Source organism: Salvia splendens, chromosome 2, assembly GCF_004379255.2.
Source record: "Salvia splendens isolate huo1 chromosome 2, SspV2, whole genome shotgun sequence".
Taxonomy (NCBI): domain Eukaryota; kingdom Viridiplantae; phylum Streptophyta; class Magnoliopsida; order Lamiales; family Lamiaceae; genus Salvia; species Salvia splendens.
In genome coordinates this window covers 16,783,101-16,801,041 of record NC_056033.1, presented here as the reverse complement: position 1 = coordinate 16,801,041, position 17,941 = coordinate 16,783,101, and the positions used below count along the sequence as shown (strand labels likewise).

The 17,941-nt window shown below is 34.4% G+C and overlaps 2 protein-coding genes across 2 annotated transcripts; both read right to left on the bottom strand.

Annotated features, from left to right (window-relative positions):
* Nucleotides 1–532: 532 nt before the first annotated feature.
* Nucleotides 533–8,992, bottom strand: LOC121790257 (CMP-sialic acid transporter 2-like). The gene is made up of 16 exons (XM_042188523.1): nt 8,734–8,992; nt 8,117–8,319; nt 7,809–7,925; nt 6,686–6,742; nt 5,744–5,821; nt 4,146–4,190; nt 3,881–3,940; nt 3,591–3,713; nt 3,382–3,459; nt 2,881–2,950; nt 2,569–2,676; nt 2,260–2,393; nt 2,094–2,173; nt 1,295–1,343; nt 1,144–1,209; nt 533–820 (listed from the first exon to the last, which is right to left on the bottom strand). The coding sequence occupies exons 2-15, from the start codon at nt 8,282–8,284 to the stop codon at nt 1,159–1,161; spliced, it is 1,218 nt and encodes a 405-aa protein (XP_042044457.1). The 5' UTR covers nt 8,285–8,319; nt 8,734–8,992; the 3' UTR covers nt 533–820; nt 1,144–1,158.
* A 2,814-nt stretch (nt 8,993–11,806) lies between these two features.
* LOC121790246 (inositol transporter 1-like) lies at nt 11,807–16,654 on the bottom strand. The gene is made up of 6 exons (XM_042188516.1): nt 16,283–16,654; nt 15,219–15,289; nt 14,662–14,997; nt 13,047–13,154; nt 12,770–12,955; nt 11,807–12,630 (listed from the first exon to the last, which is right to left on the bottom strand). The coding sequence occupies exons 1-6, from the start codon at nt 16,419–16,421 to the stop codon at nt 11,980–11,982; spliced, it is 1,491 nt and encodes a 496-aa protein (XP_042044450.1). The 5' UTR covers nt 16,422–16,654; the 3' UTR covers nt 11,807–11,979.
* Between the last annotated feature and the right edge of the window lie 1,287 nt (nt 16,655–17,941).

The window sequence follows — 17,941 nt, the reverse complement described above, 5'->3', positions numbered from 1 at the left end:
ATGCTGAATTTGTACTCACTTCAAGTAAGCTTAAAACGATAAGAGTCTAGTAATCAATTATGAAAGACTAAAGGTCAATTTTGGTCCTAAACATATTACTAAAATACGAATTTGGTCCAAAACATTCACTTTTTGGAAAATAGGTCTATAATAACAAATGAAAATGACGGCGGAGTAGTCCTATTTTTTACGGTTCCGTCAAAAAACTAACGGTCAGTGCTAATTACACAATGGCATGACCGGTAGTTTTTTAACAGAACCGTCAAAAAAGGACCACTTCGACAAGGACTTCATTTGTTATAGACCTGTTTTTCAAAAGTGAATGTTTTGAACCAAATTCATATTTTGGTCGTATGATTAGGACCAAAATTGACATTTACTAATTATGAAACTATAAATGATGAGTTCACTTTATATTCTAACAAAAAAACAACTGGATGATGTATGGCATAATGTAGTAATATCACTTGGGCAAGTCACTAATATACAGACCAAAAATGGAAATAGCAGGAGAGAGAAAAGGAGAGGATGGTGCTCAATGAACTAAGGTACATCTTGATTACAAAAAATGAATCAATACATAAATGAACTAGAACTCATCAATTTACATATTATCATAAAAGAATATATTGGGAATTCGAGTAAAAGGCCTGCATCTATACTCTTCAAGGTTGAGTCCTCCATATTGCATACTGTATTTCCCACTATTCCAGTGTGTTTTAGAGAAGAACAACAGCTATCCATATTTCATGGAAGCGGCCACCGTGCTAGTGGCGATCAACATAGCGTTATCTTCTTTTCTACGCTCCAAGGAAACAACCTACAGTGTGATTCATTCGTATTAGAATCACAGTGTTGTTGGAAGGAGAGCATGAAATAATAATGTCAAAACAGATAAGGAAAATAACATGATCCCGCCCAGCTTATCAGATAATAATTCAAGATCTTTATTGCAAAGGCTGTATTTAATTGACAATATTTTGTCAACGCCATTTGGACTGATTAAGAGCCCTACATATAATGTTGTTAATGCCTTAAGCATTTTATCTCATGTTCAAGTCCACCTGCACCGCGGTCTTTATATTTAATGGTGCAATTAATAAAAGATAGTATATAAAATACTCGTATGTGTTGCCAACATACCAATGGACTATATTTTCATTTGGGAAGAAGAGGTTGTCTTTCATCAGGTCCAACACGGTGACTAGCCTGGAGAAAGAATGCAGAACTATGAGGAAATATATGTTTCACAAGAAAAAATCAAATGTGCAATTGACATATACTTATATTCTACCTCTTCATTAGCTCCTGCGGCCATATTTAAGAAGGATGAATCCCTTGACCTGAAGTATGAAGATTATCCAGTTGTCAAATAATGTTGGGAGGGGAGGAACATGCTATTATGGTAGAAATGTTGTGAGAATTACTAGTCAAAAAAGTTGAACAAAATACCAAAAACTAGCCAAAAGTAAAGAATCAGTGAATTCTGAGATATCTTGGAGATGATGATTGGCTAATGGCTAATGCTTGCAGAATTGGTTGAGTTTAAGGATTAATTATCAAATACTGCAAAGAAAATGATAAAGTTATTCACTATCTCTCCTGCCCCTCACCTTAGCATTAGCCCACAGATCCGTACCCTACCATCCAAATCAGGGGGGACAAACAAAGGTGAAACTAAACACCCATAAAAAGAAAACAAAAGAAAGAAGAGGCACAGAAAATACAGTTCTTTGCTACAAGAATATCCAGATACGACAAAAATGTTCATATCTACACCGTCAAGTTGAAAAGGTATTGATGTCTCGTAAATGTACTCAGAAGCAAGCATTACATAATAATTGAAATCTATATGGCATGGTCCACTCCCCCATCATTAATGTACTAGTTTGAGGGTGCATTGGCATGAAAGAAGATGTGAACTGAACTACTAAAAGGCTGTTCTGCCATTTATAATTCAAAACAGACCCAACAATGTATAGAACATAATAATATGGAGCCTTCAACAACTGCATGAAGTAAAGAGTGCTCACTTGAAAAATAGAAAGATTTTATGTTTGAAGCATGTGAGTGTTCTAGAACAGAATGAATACCTATGTTTATCTTGTACATCAGTTCTTTCTGCCACCCCTTTTTGTTCTTCATCTTTGGGTTTTGCAAAAGGTGAAAAGAACTGAAACCAGAATTATATTACATATAAGCCTCGATATTTTATGCAATATACATGAGAAAAAAAATTACTTTAGTTCAGTTTTGTACCTGGTGCATTGAAATGAAAACAACTGAAATCCCTAACAAAAAGTTTATGGTCAAAGTATGACCAAACAAAGCAGCTGATGCTATGCCTGTAAATATTGTTGCAACAGTCGATGAATACTTCTTCAAGATCGTGTCTGGGAACATGAAAATACACATGTGTAAGCATGTCGCACAAGAAGTTAAGTAATAAGCAATCCTATTAGACTGCACAGATGAGAAGTAGATAACATGAGATTGGTAAAGCCAATGTGTTACTATCCCGTGTAAAGGATATAATCTGTAAAAGTAGCGACTAAAAAATTCTCTCACCAGCATATTTGAAGAAAAAGGAGGATAGAATTCCTTGGGCAGCATTGTTACATATCAAAAACATAGTAGCTTTTGAATGTCCTTCCAATATATTGAAATTGTCGGGACCTGAAACATTTATTGCAATATATGTTATATACAAAAACAGTAAAAAAAAATCCCCTTCCGAGCTATGAATGGCATGCTGACAGTCAGATACAGGTAAAGCCTAAAATCTGATTATCCTGTCCCAATATAATACAAAATGAGCCAGCCTTATCCAAACTGTTGGTGCTAATCTGCAGGCTGGATAAGCACAATTAAGCACCGTACCTTTAAAAACAACAGTTCCGAGGATTCCAAGAAAGTTGAAGATAGCTCCATATCCATATAAAAATAAGTTCTGCAAATTCCAGTAGAGAAAAAAGTAACGAAGTAAGAACACATATATACTATCGACCAGGTTATCAACTAAGTTAAATCTCACGGTATCATGAAAACCAAATTAGTTTCAATTATAATACTCAACGAACAAATAAATTTTAGAATCACTGTCACAAATATGAAAAATCAGAGGAGAACATTCTAATAAAATAATAATCATAATCTGCTTTCACAACCATATAGTCTTGGGGCTACAACTGAGGCAGTAAAAATCAGTATTTGCCACTTCAATAATACAACTCTATTTGCCTCAATGAAATGATGTGAACATTAAGGGACTGGAATGTGGCCTTATGCATGACAAAACATCATAATACAGGTACATTTGAACCAAAAACAGACTATAAATGATATGGAACACTTTTTCAACATTTGATTATGTTAAACCACCTGAAGATATATGCTCGTGTCATATTGGCTTTTGAGGGCATACTCATTGAAGACAGAGGCCATAGAAGGAACTGTTACCTGCATTCAAAAAACCGAAGTCATTTATGCCTGCATAGAACAAATTAATGAAAATTTCGGGAAGAAGGTTGTTCTGTACACCCATGCAACTCACAGATACTATCATCGTCAAGATACCCAGAATAACTTACAAATATCAGTGTGCACATATATGCAGTAGTCGTAATGGGGAGATCCAAAGTAGTGGTACCCACTGGCATGGATTTAAGTTGATTTATACTAATCCCAATCAGCAGCAAAGCAAGAGCCTCCCACTGGGACATAACAACAAAATTTGCCAATGTTTAAAAACTAGATTGCACTGGTAGCTTATCTTGCAACAAACTCATTAAATTCTTGTATAATGAAACAGAAAAACATTATTTTTCAGAATACCCAATAGCATGTGTATGATCTTATCCAGTCAATAAAAGAAACTAACCTGAATTATTGAAAATCGGCGTTTCATGATGAACTTGAGAAGTACAGCAATTACCAAAACCTGAGAAGAGAGAGATGATCATGAGACAAAAAGTAAAACAAAGGCAAACATCGGCTCTCTATGGTTTTGCTCCTATCTCAAGATGGTATTCCACCACCTTTATTATTCTCAGATCATGTTAGAACACCAATAAGACAGGATTAACAAACTAATTAATCAGATAAAAGAAAAGATGAATATTTCCAAGAAAGCATTGCCAACGCACCTTTAAATTGCTCAACATTTTTACTGTTGCGGGGTTGAAATATAGCTGAGATAAGAGTAAGGAAACATGAAGAGTTGTTAGTTACTTTAAGTGTAGAAAGAAGTTGCAGCCACTATCTCCTATAAAAGAATCAGTTAGTATTTAGAAAAGGTCCTAAAGAGCATATGCAGTGAAGTCCCCCCAAATTAGGACTTCAAAAAAATATAATTTCATTAGAGCATAAAAAAGCTTTCTGTAAACACTTAAGATTCTGCTTATCATCTAAAGAGGTGTTCGGTTTCCATAATTACTTGTGATTAAAGGTCATGACTAATCTTATCTCTTGTTTGGGTTGCGTTTGTTTTTCTCAAAAGCTCGGCCAGTGACAATGTATCTTGGCCCACCTCCATAATGCCTAGATTAAATTGTATCTCATGATTAACCATCTCACCTTCACTTCTATGACTAATTTAATCCTAGACAAATCCTATTATGGCTCATTCCTCCCTCCGTCCCACTTTAGGAGTCCCATTTGAGTTCGGCACGGGATTTAAGAAATGTAAAGGAAAATTGGCAAAAAAGATAATGGAATGTGAGTCTTACTTTTATATTCCCTCAGTCCCACAAAAGATGTCACAATTGTGGGACAACGCGAGATTTTAGGAGGTTTTGTTTTGTGTTTTAAGTGGAGAGAGAAAATGTAATATTTATATTCATGTTTAATGTGAGAGAAAACTTTTTTCAAAAATAGATATGTGACATCTTTAATGGGACAAACTAAAAAGGAAAGTGAGACATTTTTTATGGGACAGGGAGAGTATTAGTTTTATAATAAAATGTGAGTGGGAAAAGGTTAGTGGAATGTGGGGCCTATTACCATTTATGGAATATTCCAACCGGAACTTATAAAGTGGGACACCCAAAAATGGTAAACCGGGACTGCTAAAGTGGGACGGAGGGAGTGTGAGTAATCATGTTGTCAAGACATTGATATATAATTATGTTACACTGCCATCTAGGAGAGAACTAAGAAGAGCAACATATGAAAGTACATAACATGAGATTTTTCATATGGAGGGTACAAGTATTGATGGAACATGGAAAGCATTATGGATAGTGCATACAATATATAAAGAAAAAGTATACATATATGTGTGCGCTGATATGGACAGATAAATGTAAATATTTATGTGTGTGTTTGTTACATGATGATGCATGTCAATCATATTTATGTGAACACAGGCATCCAACAAGCTTTCCTTAATAAAAGCAGTTGAAGAATATTTTTGTTTGATATGATCCTACATCATACCATAGTATAAGGGTTTTAAAACAAACTAACTTTCTAGTTCTTGCACACATTCGTATAGGATCTGAAACCTACATTTAGATGTGCTTAACACTTGAACGGCAGAATTCTATCAGGAAGATAGACTTAATGTACAGAATACATGACATGCAGACATACTCAAGAGTTAGGAATTACATTTGACATCTCAATGTAACCACATCCAATCGCATGAGCATTGAACAGTAATGAAGAGGAATGTTTTATATCACTAACGTGTAATTTCAGAAATGTAGGTGTAAACCGGGCCTCCTAACAAAACTAAATATACCTGCATAGTAAACTTCAGGTAGTTATTTATAGCATAAAGTAGGGCTGGAACTGCAAGAAGTTTATTGTTGCGAGCAGCCTGCAAATTTCATCAGAAGGGGGGGGGAGTAATTCATAAAAATGTCATCAGAGAGGATTTTGCGCAGCTGAGAGTAGGATAACTTTTCTGAAGGATGCAAATATACACCCTCATATCATGTAAGAAATAAAAAAATATGTTTGTCTTGTAGTAGTAACCTAAGGATTTAAGAACATATCCCAGGGCGAAAATCAAGGAGAGCATCATGATAGCAATCACACGATCTGATAATATCTCACAAAAGTCACTGGACCTTACTACTTTAAGAACATCACCAGGCAGCTGTATATATGAACTATTTTAAAAATAAAACAGAAATTAACTTTGGCTGCACCCTGGCCTGAGTTGCTTCAAGATTTGCTCTTACTACAGGACCAAAATATAATATGTACAATATTACTAGTTACTCACATGTTTTAGCTTATAGGAAATAGGAACCATGATGAAGCTGGATAGTAATAATGCTATTGCCAATCGCCCAAGTACTGATCCAATTAATAAATTTTTAATTATGATGAAATGGCTGCTGAGAAAGCTTCCTATCAGGAATCGTGAGCTTCTAGATTTATCAAACTGACCTTAAGGATACGTGTGGACTGTGGATCACCGATCACAAATAATATAACATAGCAAGGGAACAAGTTGCCAATCATTACAGTTCATATATGCAAGAAATAGAATATTCCTCTTAGCAAAAGGAAGGTAATCACTTGGCAACTTGTGGAAACTCTATATGACATGCTGGATAAAAATTAACATAACAATTAACAAGCATAATTCTTTCTGGTAATATGAACTCCACATGGTGAATTGAAATGCCACTGGATACCAACTTCTTAAATTGCGGATCAGAGAAAAGTGCACCTGCATAAATGTTGAAAGTGAGAGAAGTGGCTTTTCACCAACTTTCTGCTGCCTAGCCTGCATGGAAAGATCCACACAGTAAATATCATGAGGCATGGATTTGGTTTGGATGTTCAATGGTGTATAACAAAGTAGTTGCTTTAGCCCTTAATAATCATAGGTGTCGTTCGGTTGACATGACTAATTATCATATGATAATCCATCTAGGATTTAGGTTGTGAGATTATTTTATTTGGAGTCGCTATGACTAAATATCACATGATTATCTATCTAGGATTAAGTTGTGAGATTCAATCTCATGAACCAAACAGAATACATAATTAATCATGAGATATAATCTTGCAAACCGAACAACCCCATAATATATAAGGCTATAGCATTTTCCATTAAAGTTCCATTTTTCTATGTGCTAGTGCAATGCATTGTACAGTCACAAAATAAAGATCGAAATGTTACATCTGTATTGGCTCACTACACTCCCAATTAAATGTTTATACAGCTATGGAGTTCTAAGAGCACACAATTTTAAATCTTCAAAATTTGTTAAGGCCTGCAAGTACACAAAGCACTTTATCTAATTTGATTAGACAGACTAATATTTCTAACATACTACTCACATCTAGTTTCTCATCACTATATCTCTTTCTCCCTGATACATTTAAAATCAATTTTACCATAAGGAAACATCTGAGCTGTGAGAAGTAAACAAACTATAGAGTCAAATCTATAATCTATACCGTCTATAAATGTGCTACTTATATTATATAAGTATGTAACATCTCAAATATTTCTATGTCTTCATTATAATAATCCCTCCGTCCCATAAAAATAGAGAATTTGGGAACGACACATGTTTTATGTGAAATTGGTAAAATATGAGAGAGAGAAAGAAAATGTGATTGAAATATTGCTAATGGGGAATGGGGTACATATCATTAGAAAGAAATACTTACTAGTACTTACTAAAAGCTGAAGTGGGTTATTTTGGGGGATGGCCAAAAATGGCAAAAGTGGATTTTTTTTGGGGACAGAGGGAGTAGATTTACAATATTGCTTATTAAAAGTGCATGAGACTCTTCTTTTGTCATTTCTAAAATTGACATATAGATGTAAACAAGATTACCTGGAACAAAAGCATTGTGATTGCAAAAAGAACTTTTGCAAGCTCTGTCAAAAAGTTGACACTAATCGGACTAAACTTGAAGCCGCCATCCACCTTTGACATATAAACCAAAATAGGCTGGAAAGAGGAAAATCAGTCATTCAGAGCAGATTTAGCAGCAACTGTAAGAATCATAGTAAACGATATATAGCAACTGGGAACAAATACAATATATGGGGATACATATTGCACATTTGCATGTTACAGGACCCAAAAAAAAGGAAAAAAGAGGGGGGGTGGGGGGGGGAGGACAAAGAAGAGAATCATACCTGGAAACCAACAAGTACACAATCACCGCCAACTAATAAGAAGTTAAGCGCCCGCTGCTTTGACGATATCTTGCTCCTATGTCGGTCATAAGCTCGTGCAACAGCCTTACTGGATGGATTAGCTATTTTGGAATGACAGGCACTGCACTCTATCATCCCGTTATTCATTAGCCAACCCCAAAGGCCAGCTATGAAAATTCAACCTGAACGACAAAAACCAGAAACCCGTCAATCATTTCCACAGATGCTACCTAACTACACAATGAAACATCATATCAAACTCAACATCCTCGGCCAAAATAATATCACGATCTTACTAGAAGCCGATATTCAGATCAATGAACACATTAATGCAAAATAGCAAAACGTGATCAAACAGCGCTATAATTTCCGCACAACCAGATCTTATCACAGATAACAAATCTCCCAAATTCTAAATCAAGAACAGTAATTGCATTGCATTTATACACTATGTAGCGTGTTTGCTGGAAAAATAAAAAAGCAGAAACATTCAATTAGAATCCACTTTTTTTGCTGGACGCTGATTCAGCCTATGCACGCTTGATCAATCGAAATTGAGCTCCAGCTAATGAAATCAACCACAATGAAACACGTACCTGTGACTACAACAACAAGATAGTTCTGATTCGGGCGGAGATCAAAAGACAGAGTGCGGCTTGGATCTGGCCGAGGCTCCGCTAACAGATCCAATTACCGGATCAAAAACACCGCAGAAATGCGCAGAGAAGTAAATTTGCGTTTGTAGCAGTGAGGAAAGGTGAAGAATGTAGCAAAAGAGGCTTCAATTAAAAGGTTTTCGGAGATCGCCCCTTTGCGTCTGGATCTCAAGTTACGTTTAAGCTATGAAGGCGATTGAGACAAATACTTATATTTATACATAGTAAACGGTTGCAGGTCGAATTACTACCAATAGAATTGGGATTGTAAAATTGGAATTGGAATTGGAATTGGAATTCAAAATTGAATTGGAGCTATAAATTTTAAATCTAATATTAGGGAGTATTCTTATTATTTCGGCACAGAGTTTAAGAATATTGTATTAAATGGACGGTAGAAAAAGTAAGAGGGAATAAAATAGGAGAGATGGAGAGAGAATAAAGTAAAAGTACGAATTATTTTTTACCGAAAATAGAAATGATTCAAAATAGAAAAATGACTCTATTAAAATGGAACAGAAATGTTTGATTTGAAATTGAATTCTCTCAATTCCTTATTTGAATAGTATATATAAATTAGATAATTAAAATTCTAAATAATTATAAATTAAACACTTCACGCCATATATTCATCTTACACATACACACACATTGCACACATTGTATACACTATGCACAAAATATACATATATTGCGCACACACATAATTACACATTATACACAGAAACTATATACCTTCAAAGATTGAATGGGGATGCAATGTGTAATGTGTGTCTATGCAAAGTGCGTTGTATGTGGATGCAATGTGTACTGTGTGTCTATGCAAAGTGCGTTGTGTGTATGAGCACAAATTTTTCAAATTCAATTTCATATTAATTAGTAATTCGTTTTACCAAACATATACTTTGGAATTAAATTAGAATCAATTCTTTCCAATCCATTTTCACAAAATTCAAATTCAAATTCAAATTTAATGTACCAAACATACACTTATTCTAATTTAATATGACAAAAATATAAGGGTCGGAATCGATTTTATGATATTATGACGTATTTAAATTTATTAAATTTGTAGTAGAAGTATTTCTTTTAGACGCAAGAAAGTAATGTTAAGTGAGATAAGTGGATAGAATAAAGTAAAAAGATAAGTGGATAAACTAGGAGGGATGAAAGTATTGTTTTTTTATCAAAAAAATAAATGGCTCAACTATAATTATATAACCCAAAAAAATATGACTCATCTACAATAGAACATAAAGGATAAACTACATAATTTAACATTTTTTCAAATCTATCTATGAAATATTTTTCCAAAATTGATCTTTCACTTTTTGGATACTATGTTCTGTTAAAATGAGACCTCAATGAAAATCATTTCATGTTATGTAATTGATAAACTAAATTTATGCTCTCTCATTTACAAAAAATAGTCTCTTTATTAGTATTATTTTAATTCATCCATTAAAGTTTGTCTATTATTCTATTTTTAAGAAAAAGTTCACCACACATATACAATGGATTCTACTGTACTATGCAATTCATTAATAATATTTCAAAATTTTTTTCTATTTCATATTTTATTAATTTTGATTTAAATTTGTATCAAGCCTCAAAATCTCTATTTTTTTGAAAAGAATAGAGACATGGAGTACATTGTAAAATTGCTAAATATGAGGTGGTTGAGTTTGGTTGATAAGGCGGTAGTTGAGTGTCAATTTTCGACTTAAAAACAAAACTATCTTGGTTAATTGAAAGCTTAAAATAAAAACATTTGTGCTTTGTTGTTGAAATTTTGTTTTATCTTGTTCTCTTCATTTTGCCCAATTTTATGATTAAGTCAATAACTATGAGAACCGTGTTTCCATATTTTCTTAATTATTGAGAAAGTGTGCAATTTTACTTTGATTATCTTTAATTATTGTAAGGAAAATGAATTTTTAAAATTGACAGACACAGGTAAAATGAATTATTTTATTAAGATTTTTGAAATAAGAGGCATATATTTATAATATCCATTTCCAAATAAGACACTTATTTACAAGTGGACAACTCACAATCTTGCATATATATGAGATCAAAAATCCATTTGCTAGGATTAGAAGTTTTCAAATTCCAAGAAAATGATCGTTCTAAAAAATAAAAAAATGAAAAGAAAACGATGAAGATTATCATTCAACCTATAATGAAAGAAGTAATTAACATTCCAAATTGGCCCACTATTAATTAATAGCACATGTTAGGTTTGACAGTCAAATAATAATCACGCCATTGTGAACAATAATTAATTAATTTATAAGTAATTATCTGTTTGACTAGCCTGTTTGCTTTGGTATCCACATGAGGGCACTCAACAGGAGAAGATGTGGGGCCGTGAGGTTCGATCCGACCCGTGCGTAGCTGGGAGGAGAGGCAGCTCGACGGGCTGATAGACCCTAGAGATCTATAGTTGTATAGCACGAACGTTTGTAGTGAGAAGAAATTAAAAATGAGCTAGCTAAACCCTATTTAAGGTGCTAAAGGGCTATTTATGCCGGAAAGATAATAAGTTTATACTTTATTGTGAAAATACTATAGAATTGTACTTATTATTTATAGAATTCTAAACCCTAAAATCATATCTCAAAATAGTTAAATAAAAGTAGTAGGAAATAAGATATGCAAAAACATAGAGATCTGTCTATTCTGATCATGCAACTTGGGCGGCCAAAAAGCTTGGTCCGTGGCTCGTGAGTGGTGCCAAGCTGAGAGTGTTCAATTTCAGGCAGAGAAAAAAGCTAGATCGTTTGAAGGGGAAGGCGAAGGCGAATTCCAAAGCCGGCACAGACAAAATATCTACTGTGCAAGCACTCAAGGCTCATCCATGGTCAGATCTCAAAGCACAAGTGGTGAAAACAAAAATGAGACTTCTTATAAGGATAGAAGGAAGGGACTATCAAAACACAGTAATTTGATATGTAAAACAAAACAATAATATAGTAGTACTATAAGAAACTACAAAATTTGCAAGAACATATACTTCTATAAAAAACACTTAATAAATAAATTTGGCAACTTCAAGTCATCCATTTACATTCAAAATATACATAGATTACATACAATGGATAAAAAAATTACATTTAATAATTGTCCAACAAATTATTATCCTTACAATTTTGATAGTACACAACAGTCTGGCTTCACTCGAATCTATAGCAAAGGTTCCCTCTTATCAGGAACACCACCTACACCTCGATTCCCCTTAGCCCTCTCCTGCCATATTCTCTCCACTTCTTCAAACGATAAACCCTTTGTCTCCGGAATGAAAACAGCCACAAATATGAACGCCGCGACAGCTATGCAAGCAAGGATCAAGAACGTCGGGCCGACGCCTGTGGCCTCTGCTATCGACAGGAAACTTTGAGCCACAATGAGATTTGATATCCAGTTCACAGTAGCCGACATGCCTCCACAGAGTCCTCGATAGGCTTCTGGATATATTTCTGAGTTCACGGTCCATGGAACTGGACCCATCCCCGGCGCAAAGAAAGCAATATAAAGAGCCAAACCTAAAACCGCGAGCCAACCATAGGCTCCGGTCACGGAATCAGACGGTTGGAGGAGAAATGCCATTGCGAGGATTATCAGGGATATGGTTACTCCAAACAAACTGCTGAGTGCCAGCTTCCTACGACCAAAATGATCGATGAGGTATATCCCGAGTACTGTACCTAGGGCGTTCATGAATGCTACAATGAGGGATAGGAGGAGAGCTAGTTGGTTGGACTGGAATCCAGCCATTTGAACTATAGTTGGGCTGTAATACATCACTGTGTTGATGCCGGTGAACTGTTGGAATGCCTGTAAAATTGGAAATGCACGATATTCATAACTTGCCGTATTTGTAAATCAATCATACCCTCTAAATGTATTTCAAATTACAATGGCTGAACACAAGTACTAATAATTTGGTAGGTCGGCATAACAGTTTTCTTGTTACCTGAATTCCAGCTCCAGCCAAAAAGGCAAGTCTTAGCGGCTTTATTCTGATGACATCAAAGTAACTGACTCGAGTCTTCCGTTGGCCCTCTTCTTCAAGTGCTGCAGCAAGCTGATCAATTTCCTCTTCCAAGCGAAATGGATCATAGATTTTTGATAGCACAGCAACGGCGTCAGATTTCTCTTTCTGTGAGGATGTTCGTATGATGTCAAATGAAGTAAAAGTGGCCTAATAAACCTCAAGGATTTACAAATGCTATAGGAAAAAGAATCGTCACCTTCATGTAAAGCCAGCGTGGAGACTCTGGTAAAAATAACATGAGAAAGAATTGGATAATAGCAGGCAACCCGGATACCCCAAGCATCCACCGCCATGTACCCGGAACCTATTTTACCATCACAAAGAAGATATATCAGTTAATAAAAATATTTGTATCAAATCATTCACATAGAACAATTGTTAGAAAGATCAAACATCTCCAGTTATTCAGCAGTTTCCAGCTTCATAACTTTACTTGCATCATTGCATGCCGTCATCTGCTATCCTTATATTTAAATAAAACAAAATTATGACCTACTGAATCACCCAACTAAATGAACAAAAAATTTGAGCCAGAAAGAGAAACACACAATAAAATGCCAAGTGCCATCAAAATGTAAGCGTGGGAAGTTTAACAACGAAAAGTTATGCAAGGAGTGCCATATCAAACTAAAGTAAGTATCCATTAAGCATCCAGAAATGAAACCAAAGATTAATCAATGATACACGAATCTAATCAACTCAAAACCAATACCGATCTTTCGAATTACTGCCCACTTCAACCCTAAACAACCATATAGTAGTGTACAGGCTCCAATTTTTTTATGGTCAATTAATCAAGTTGTAGGACCTTAAAAAGCATATTTGAAATCTAATGTTTATGTCTTAGCACACTGCTTATGTATTCACTGATTATGACTGTCTTTAGAAATCAAAAAGAGAAGTGCTTTGTTTCTTATAGACTGACAAGCAATATTCTCGGATATATCACATCATTTAGTCCCAAAACTATTACAAGTTAAAACCGCATTTCTGGCCATCAATGTTAAGTGGCGAGTCAAAATCCTAAGTGCTCGACCTGGTATTAAGTCAATGAGAATTTAGAAATGTGAAGAGGGTGAAAAAATTGTCCTGAACAAGCTAATAAAGTTTTATGCCAAAAGGAGAACAGATTATACATGTGATGAGCTGGCCGATGAGATATCACTAGCAGAGTACAGATAAAGTATCAAGTTATTAACAACTACAGAAGAGAAAGCATCGAGATACCAGCATGAATTATCACAAACAAGGACCCAAGAGGAACTACAGTTTCTCCTTTGAAATTACTCTTAGAGAAAACTTAAATGCAGGCCACGAGTTCTATCTTGGAGGTGAAACTTCAGATCAGAAAGATGGCACCTTTCAGAACAACAAAGCAGATGAGTATGGCTAAATATAATCTCATTATCATAATCAAGAGATGGTTTTAAAATAGATATATTAGGCAATTCAGGCTGTCTGACCCCCCCACATGCCACAGCAGTTTGTCACTAATAAAAACCTATATAAAATAATTAACGAATTCAAAAGCCTTGTCAACTGGAGTATAATGCAGCTCTTACAATTTCAAAATTCTACTTGAACTAGAGACCATGCTGTCTGCTAGAAAATGATACTCCGACCAAGAAATTGCCCTTAATGACAGGCAATGCAACAAAGTAATGGTTTAGACAGTGTTTATTTATACCATGGGAAGGAATATCCTAACTCAAGTACTCAACTGTACGTCAGAAATAATAAGAATAACAATATGAATATTTATTTAGAGAGGGCCCTATGAGGAGATACACAGCAAAGGAAAAAGATCTGACCTCAGTAAAAGCAAGGTTCACAAGGTAAGAGAGAAACTGTCCACCAGTAATCATGAGGACATTTGTGCTCACTAGGCCACCCCTAATTTCTGATGGAGCGGCCTCTGCAATATATACAGGAGCAGTGATAGATGCTATACCTACGCCGAGGCCAACAAAGAACCTTCCAACGATAAGAACGTAGGGGTCTGGAGCTGCGGCCATGACAATGGCTCCAAGTGCGAATACAACATCAGCAGACAGAGTAGCTTTCTTACGCCCAAAAGCATCACTAAACCAACCCCCTACTGCAGCTCCAATCATGGCACCGACCAAAGCCATGCTGACGATTGTTTCCTGTAAATTTATTGAATTAAGAACATTACGAAATTGATAATCGAAAAACAAAGCCCTAATGGAGTACAAGAAATTAATAACTGCTATAAGTGAAAACTTAGACAACTAAACATAGCTCCACAATCTAAACATAGAAGCATTCCACTAGGCGAGTCACCTCCGAGATAATATTCTCTCCATGTATAATGCACATACCACGCTCAAGGAACACAGTTGCATACCTGTAAAAAGCTACTTTGATCGACTTCCTCAAATTCATCACGGATATAAAGAAGCGCTCCCGATATAACTCCTGTCACCAAAACAGAAACTTCAGAAGATGTGGGGGAAAACATGCCAATATTTTGATATTCTACGTCAAAACCCAATTTAAATAAAAAAATAAAATTTCAGATTCAAGAAAGATAGTTAAAGCTGCAAAGCCTGAACAAGACAGTACCCTAAATATAATGCATGTTATAGCTAAAGCATGTTAGGATCGTTGATCGCACATTAGTTTGATATTGTTTGTTTTGGCCTAGCCTGCACAGACTTGGGTCAATCCCAACACACCACACACCAGACACAGTAGCCTCCGAAGTATATGATGAATTGATGATTATACGAACAATATATACTCTAAATTATAAGTTTTGTTTGATAGATTGGAACTGCTATTAACAAAGAAATGTTGCCACGAGACAGAAACAAATTACTTACTCATTATTATTATTAGTAGTAGTAGTAGTGTTAGTATTAGCTTTAGTATTAGTATTATATCATCATCACAAATCAGGATAATAGAGCCTTACAAATGGTCCCAACAAAAAATTGATAGTACTATATCTGTACTTCATCCGTATACAAACAAATAGTATTCCATCTCTCTATCTCTCTCTGTGCCCTAGTGTTCGATTTGTGGCTCTGTAGAAATTTATGTCGTTATCACTCTAATACAAAAAAACACTGAGAGCTTGACTTTGGTGCACGATTTCTGGTTCTGTAATTCACGATTTCTAGCTATGCAGAAATGTGTGTCGTTATTGAATTAAATTTAAAACGTGAACTCCAACAACCAGCTACAGTTGACCATCAAACCAAAAAAAATGGAGTTCCGACTAAATATAGACTAGTTAATTAATAAATTATTTCTAAAAGAAATCAGCTCAAAACAAACACACAATTAATTACGTGTTCAAAAAAAACGGAAAACCTCAGAAAAGGTGCAGTTCAGTGAATACGATTTTTTAAATTAAAAAAGAAAAATGCATTTCCACAAACTAAAGTTGCGAGAGAGAGCAATTACCAGTATCATAGCCGAAAAGCAGACCGCCGATGCCAGCAACTACAGTCAATCCAAGGACGTAAGAATTGCTGAAATACGTAATCTTCCGGCGACTCTCACTCAAGTTACCAGAGCTCTCCCCGAATGACTGAATCGTCATCTCCCGTCGCCAATTTTTACAGAGAAATCAACCACAACCGCAAATAAAAACGAAACGGATGGGATGATTCCGAGATACTGCGAGGTTTTTGACGCAGCGAAACGATTTACAAACAATGAAATGAAACCAACACGGCAGCGAAATTGGAGCCCGAAAAGTTTGGGGTTTTTGGACAACTGGAAGGGGAAATGGATTGTTATATTAATGCGTGATTATCGAATTGGATAAGAGCCTTCAAATCAACAAATAAATAATAATTCATCCGTCCATAATAGAATCATACTCCTTAAATGGATTTTAAGAAATGTAAGTATTACTGGGGTTAGAAAAAGTTAGTGGAAAATATAGTCCATTTTTTTATACTTCATTCGTACCATGAGAATATACACTCTTTTATTTTTAGTCCGTCCTATAAGAATATTACTTTCTAATTTTAAAATTTTTTCCTTTCTAATGAGGTGGAATATTTTATTTAATTTTAAAATCCTTTATCGGAATATTTTGGGAAAAGAGATTAATCTTCTCAACGATTAGATAGACATTTTTTTTCTTTTTCTTGCGTTATTTTAAATAACAGGATTTTCAAATAATTCTATAATTTCGAGCTTATTCGTTCTATTTCCAGTAAATACAGTCTTAGTCATTGAGTAAAAATTCCATGGTCCTTCCATACCATGATAGCATAATGATTTGGTGTACCTCACCAATAACTCCTTACCACTTAGAAATAAAAAAAAAGTTCACATGCCACATCACTTTAACATAAATTAGGAAACTTTATAGGTAAATTTGGATACATCCATTTAATGATTTTATAGAAAGTGTATATTAAATATAGAAATTATATTATATAAATTATGAATTAACGATTAATATACTAGTCAGTACGGAGCACTATTTATATATGCATATTGATCTCATAATATAATAATATTATACACATAAAAGTAATCATATTGCATTACTTTTCATGTCAAGAAAAAAAATATTATTATGAATAAGATCTTTGTAATTATTTTAGTATTTATATATATAAGAAAAAATTCACATAAATAAAAATTATGAAATTATGACCGTAACTTATACTATTTTGTTAGCATATATATATATTGTAATTTTCATTATATTTATTAGCATGTAAAAAATCAAGAATTTTTAACACAAGAAAATAAAAATGAAATATTAACATAGAAAATATTATTATTTTATAAAAGAGATGTCTTGTATATTAATACTATTATAATTTTCATTATATTTATTAGCATGTAAAAAAATCCATAATTTTTAACACAAACAAATAAAAATTAAAAAATGAAATATTAATATAATCTAAAAATATTACTCCCTACGTCCCACCGAAGATGACCCACTTTCCTTTTTCGTCCGTCCCAACCAAGATGACCCCTTTCTTATTTAGGAAATATTTAAAATACTCAACTATCTTTTTTCTTCCTTACTTTTTGCATCTCTCATACTTTTAAACATCAACAACATTTTATCTCTCTTACTTTATTTATCTC

Excerpts from the sequence above, each read along its gene's own strand:
- LOC121790246 (XM_042188516.1), bottom strand. The coding sequence starts at position 16,421 with ATGACGATTCAGTCATTCGGGGAGAGCTCTGGTAACTTGAGTGAGAGT. Across the intron at positions 13,155-14,661 it reads TGAACCTTGCTTTTACTGAG|GTTCCGGGTACATGGCGGTG; the intron begins GTCAGATCTTTT and ends ATGGTAAAATAG. Across the intron at positions 12,956-13,046 it reads CACGCTGGCTTTACATGAAG|AAAGAGAAATCTGACGCCGT; the intron begins GTGACGATTCTT and ends ACATCCTCACAG.
- LOC121790257 (XM_042188523.1), bottom strand. The coding sequence starts at position 8,284 with ATGAATAACGGGATGATAGAGTGCAGTGCCTGTCATTCCAAAATAGCT. Across the intron at positions 3,714-3,880 it reads GCCGATTTTCAATAATTCAG|TGGGAGGCTCTTGCTTTGCT; the intron begins GTTAGTTTCTTT and ends GTTATGTCCCAG. Across the intron at positions 2,174-2,259 it reads TTTTCATTTCAATGCACCAG|TTCTTTTCACCTTTTGCAAA; the intron begins GTACAAAACTGA and ends TTCTGGTTTCAG.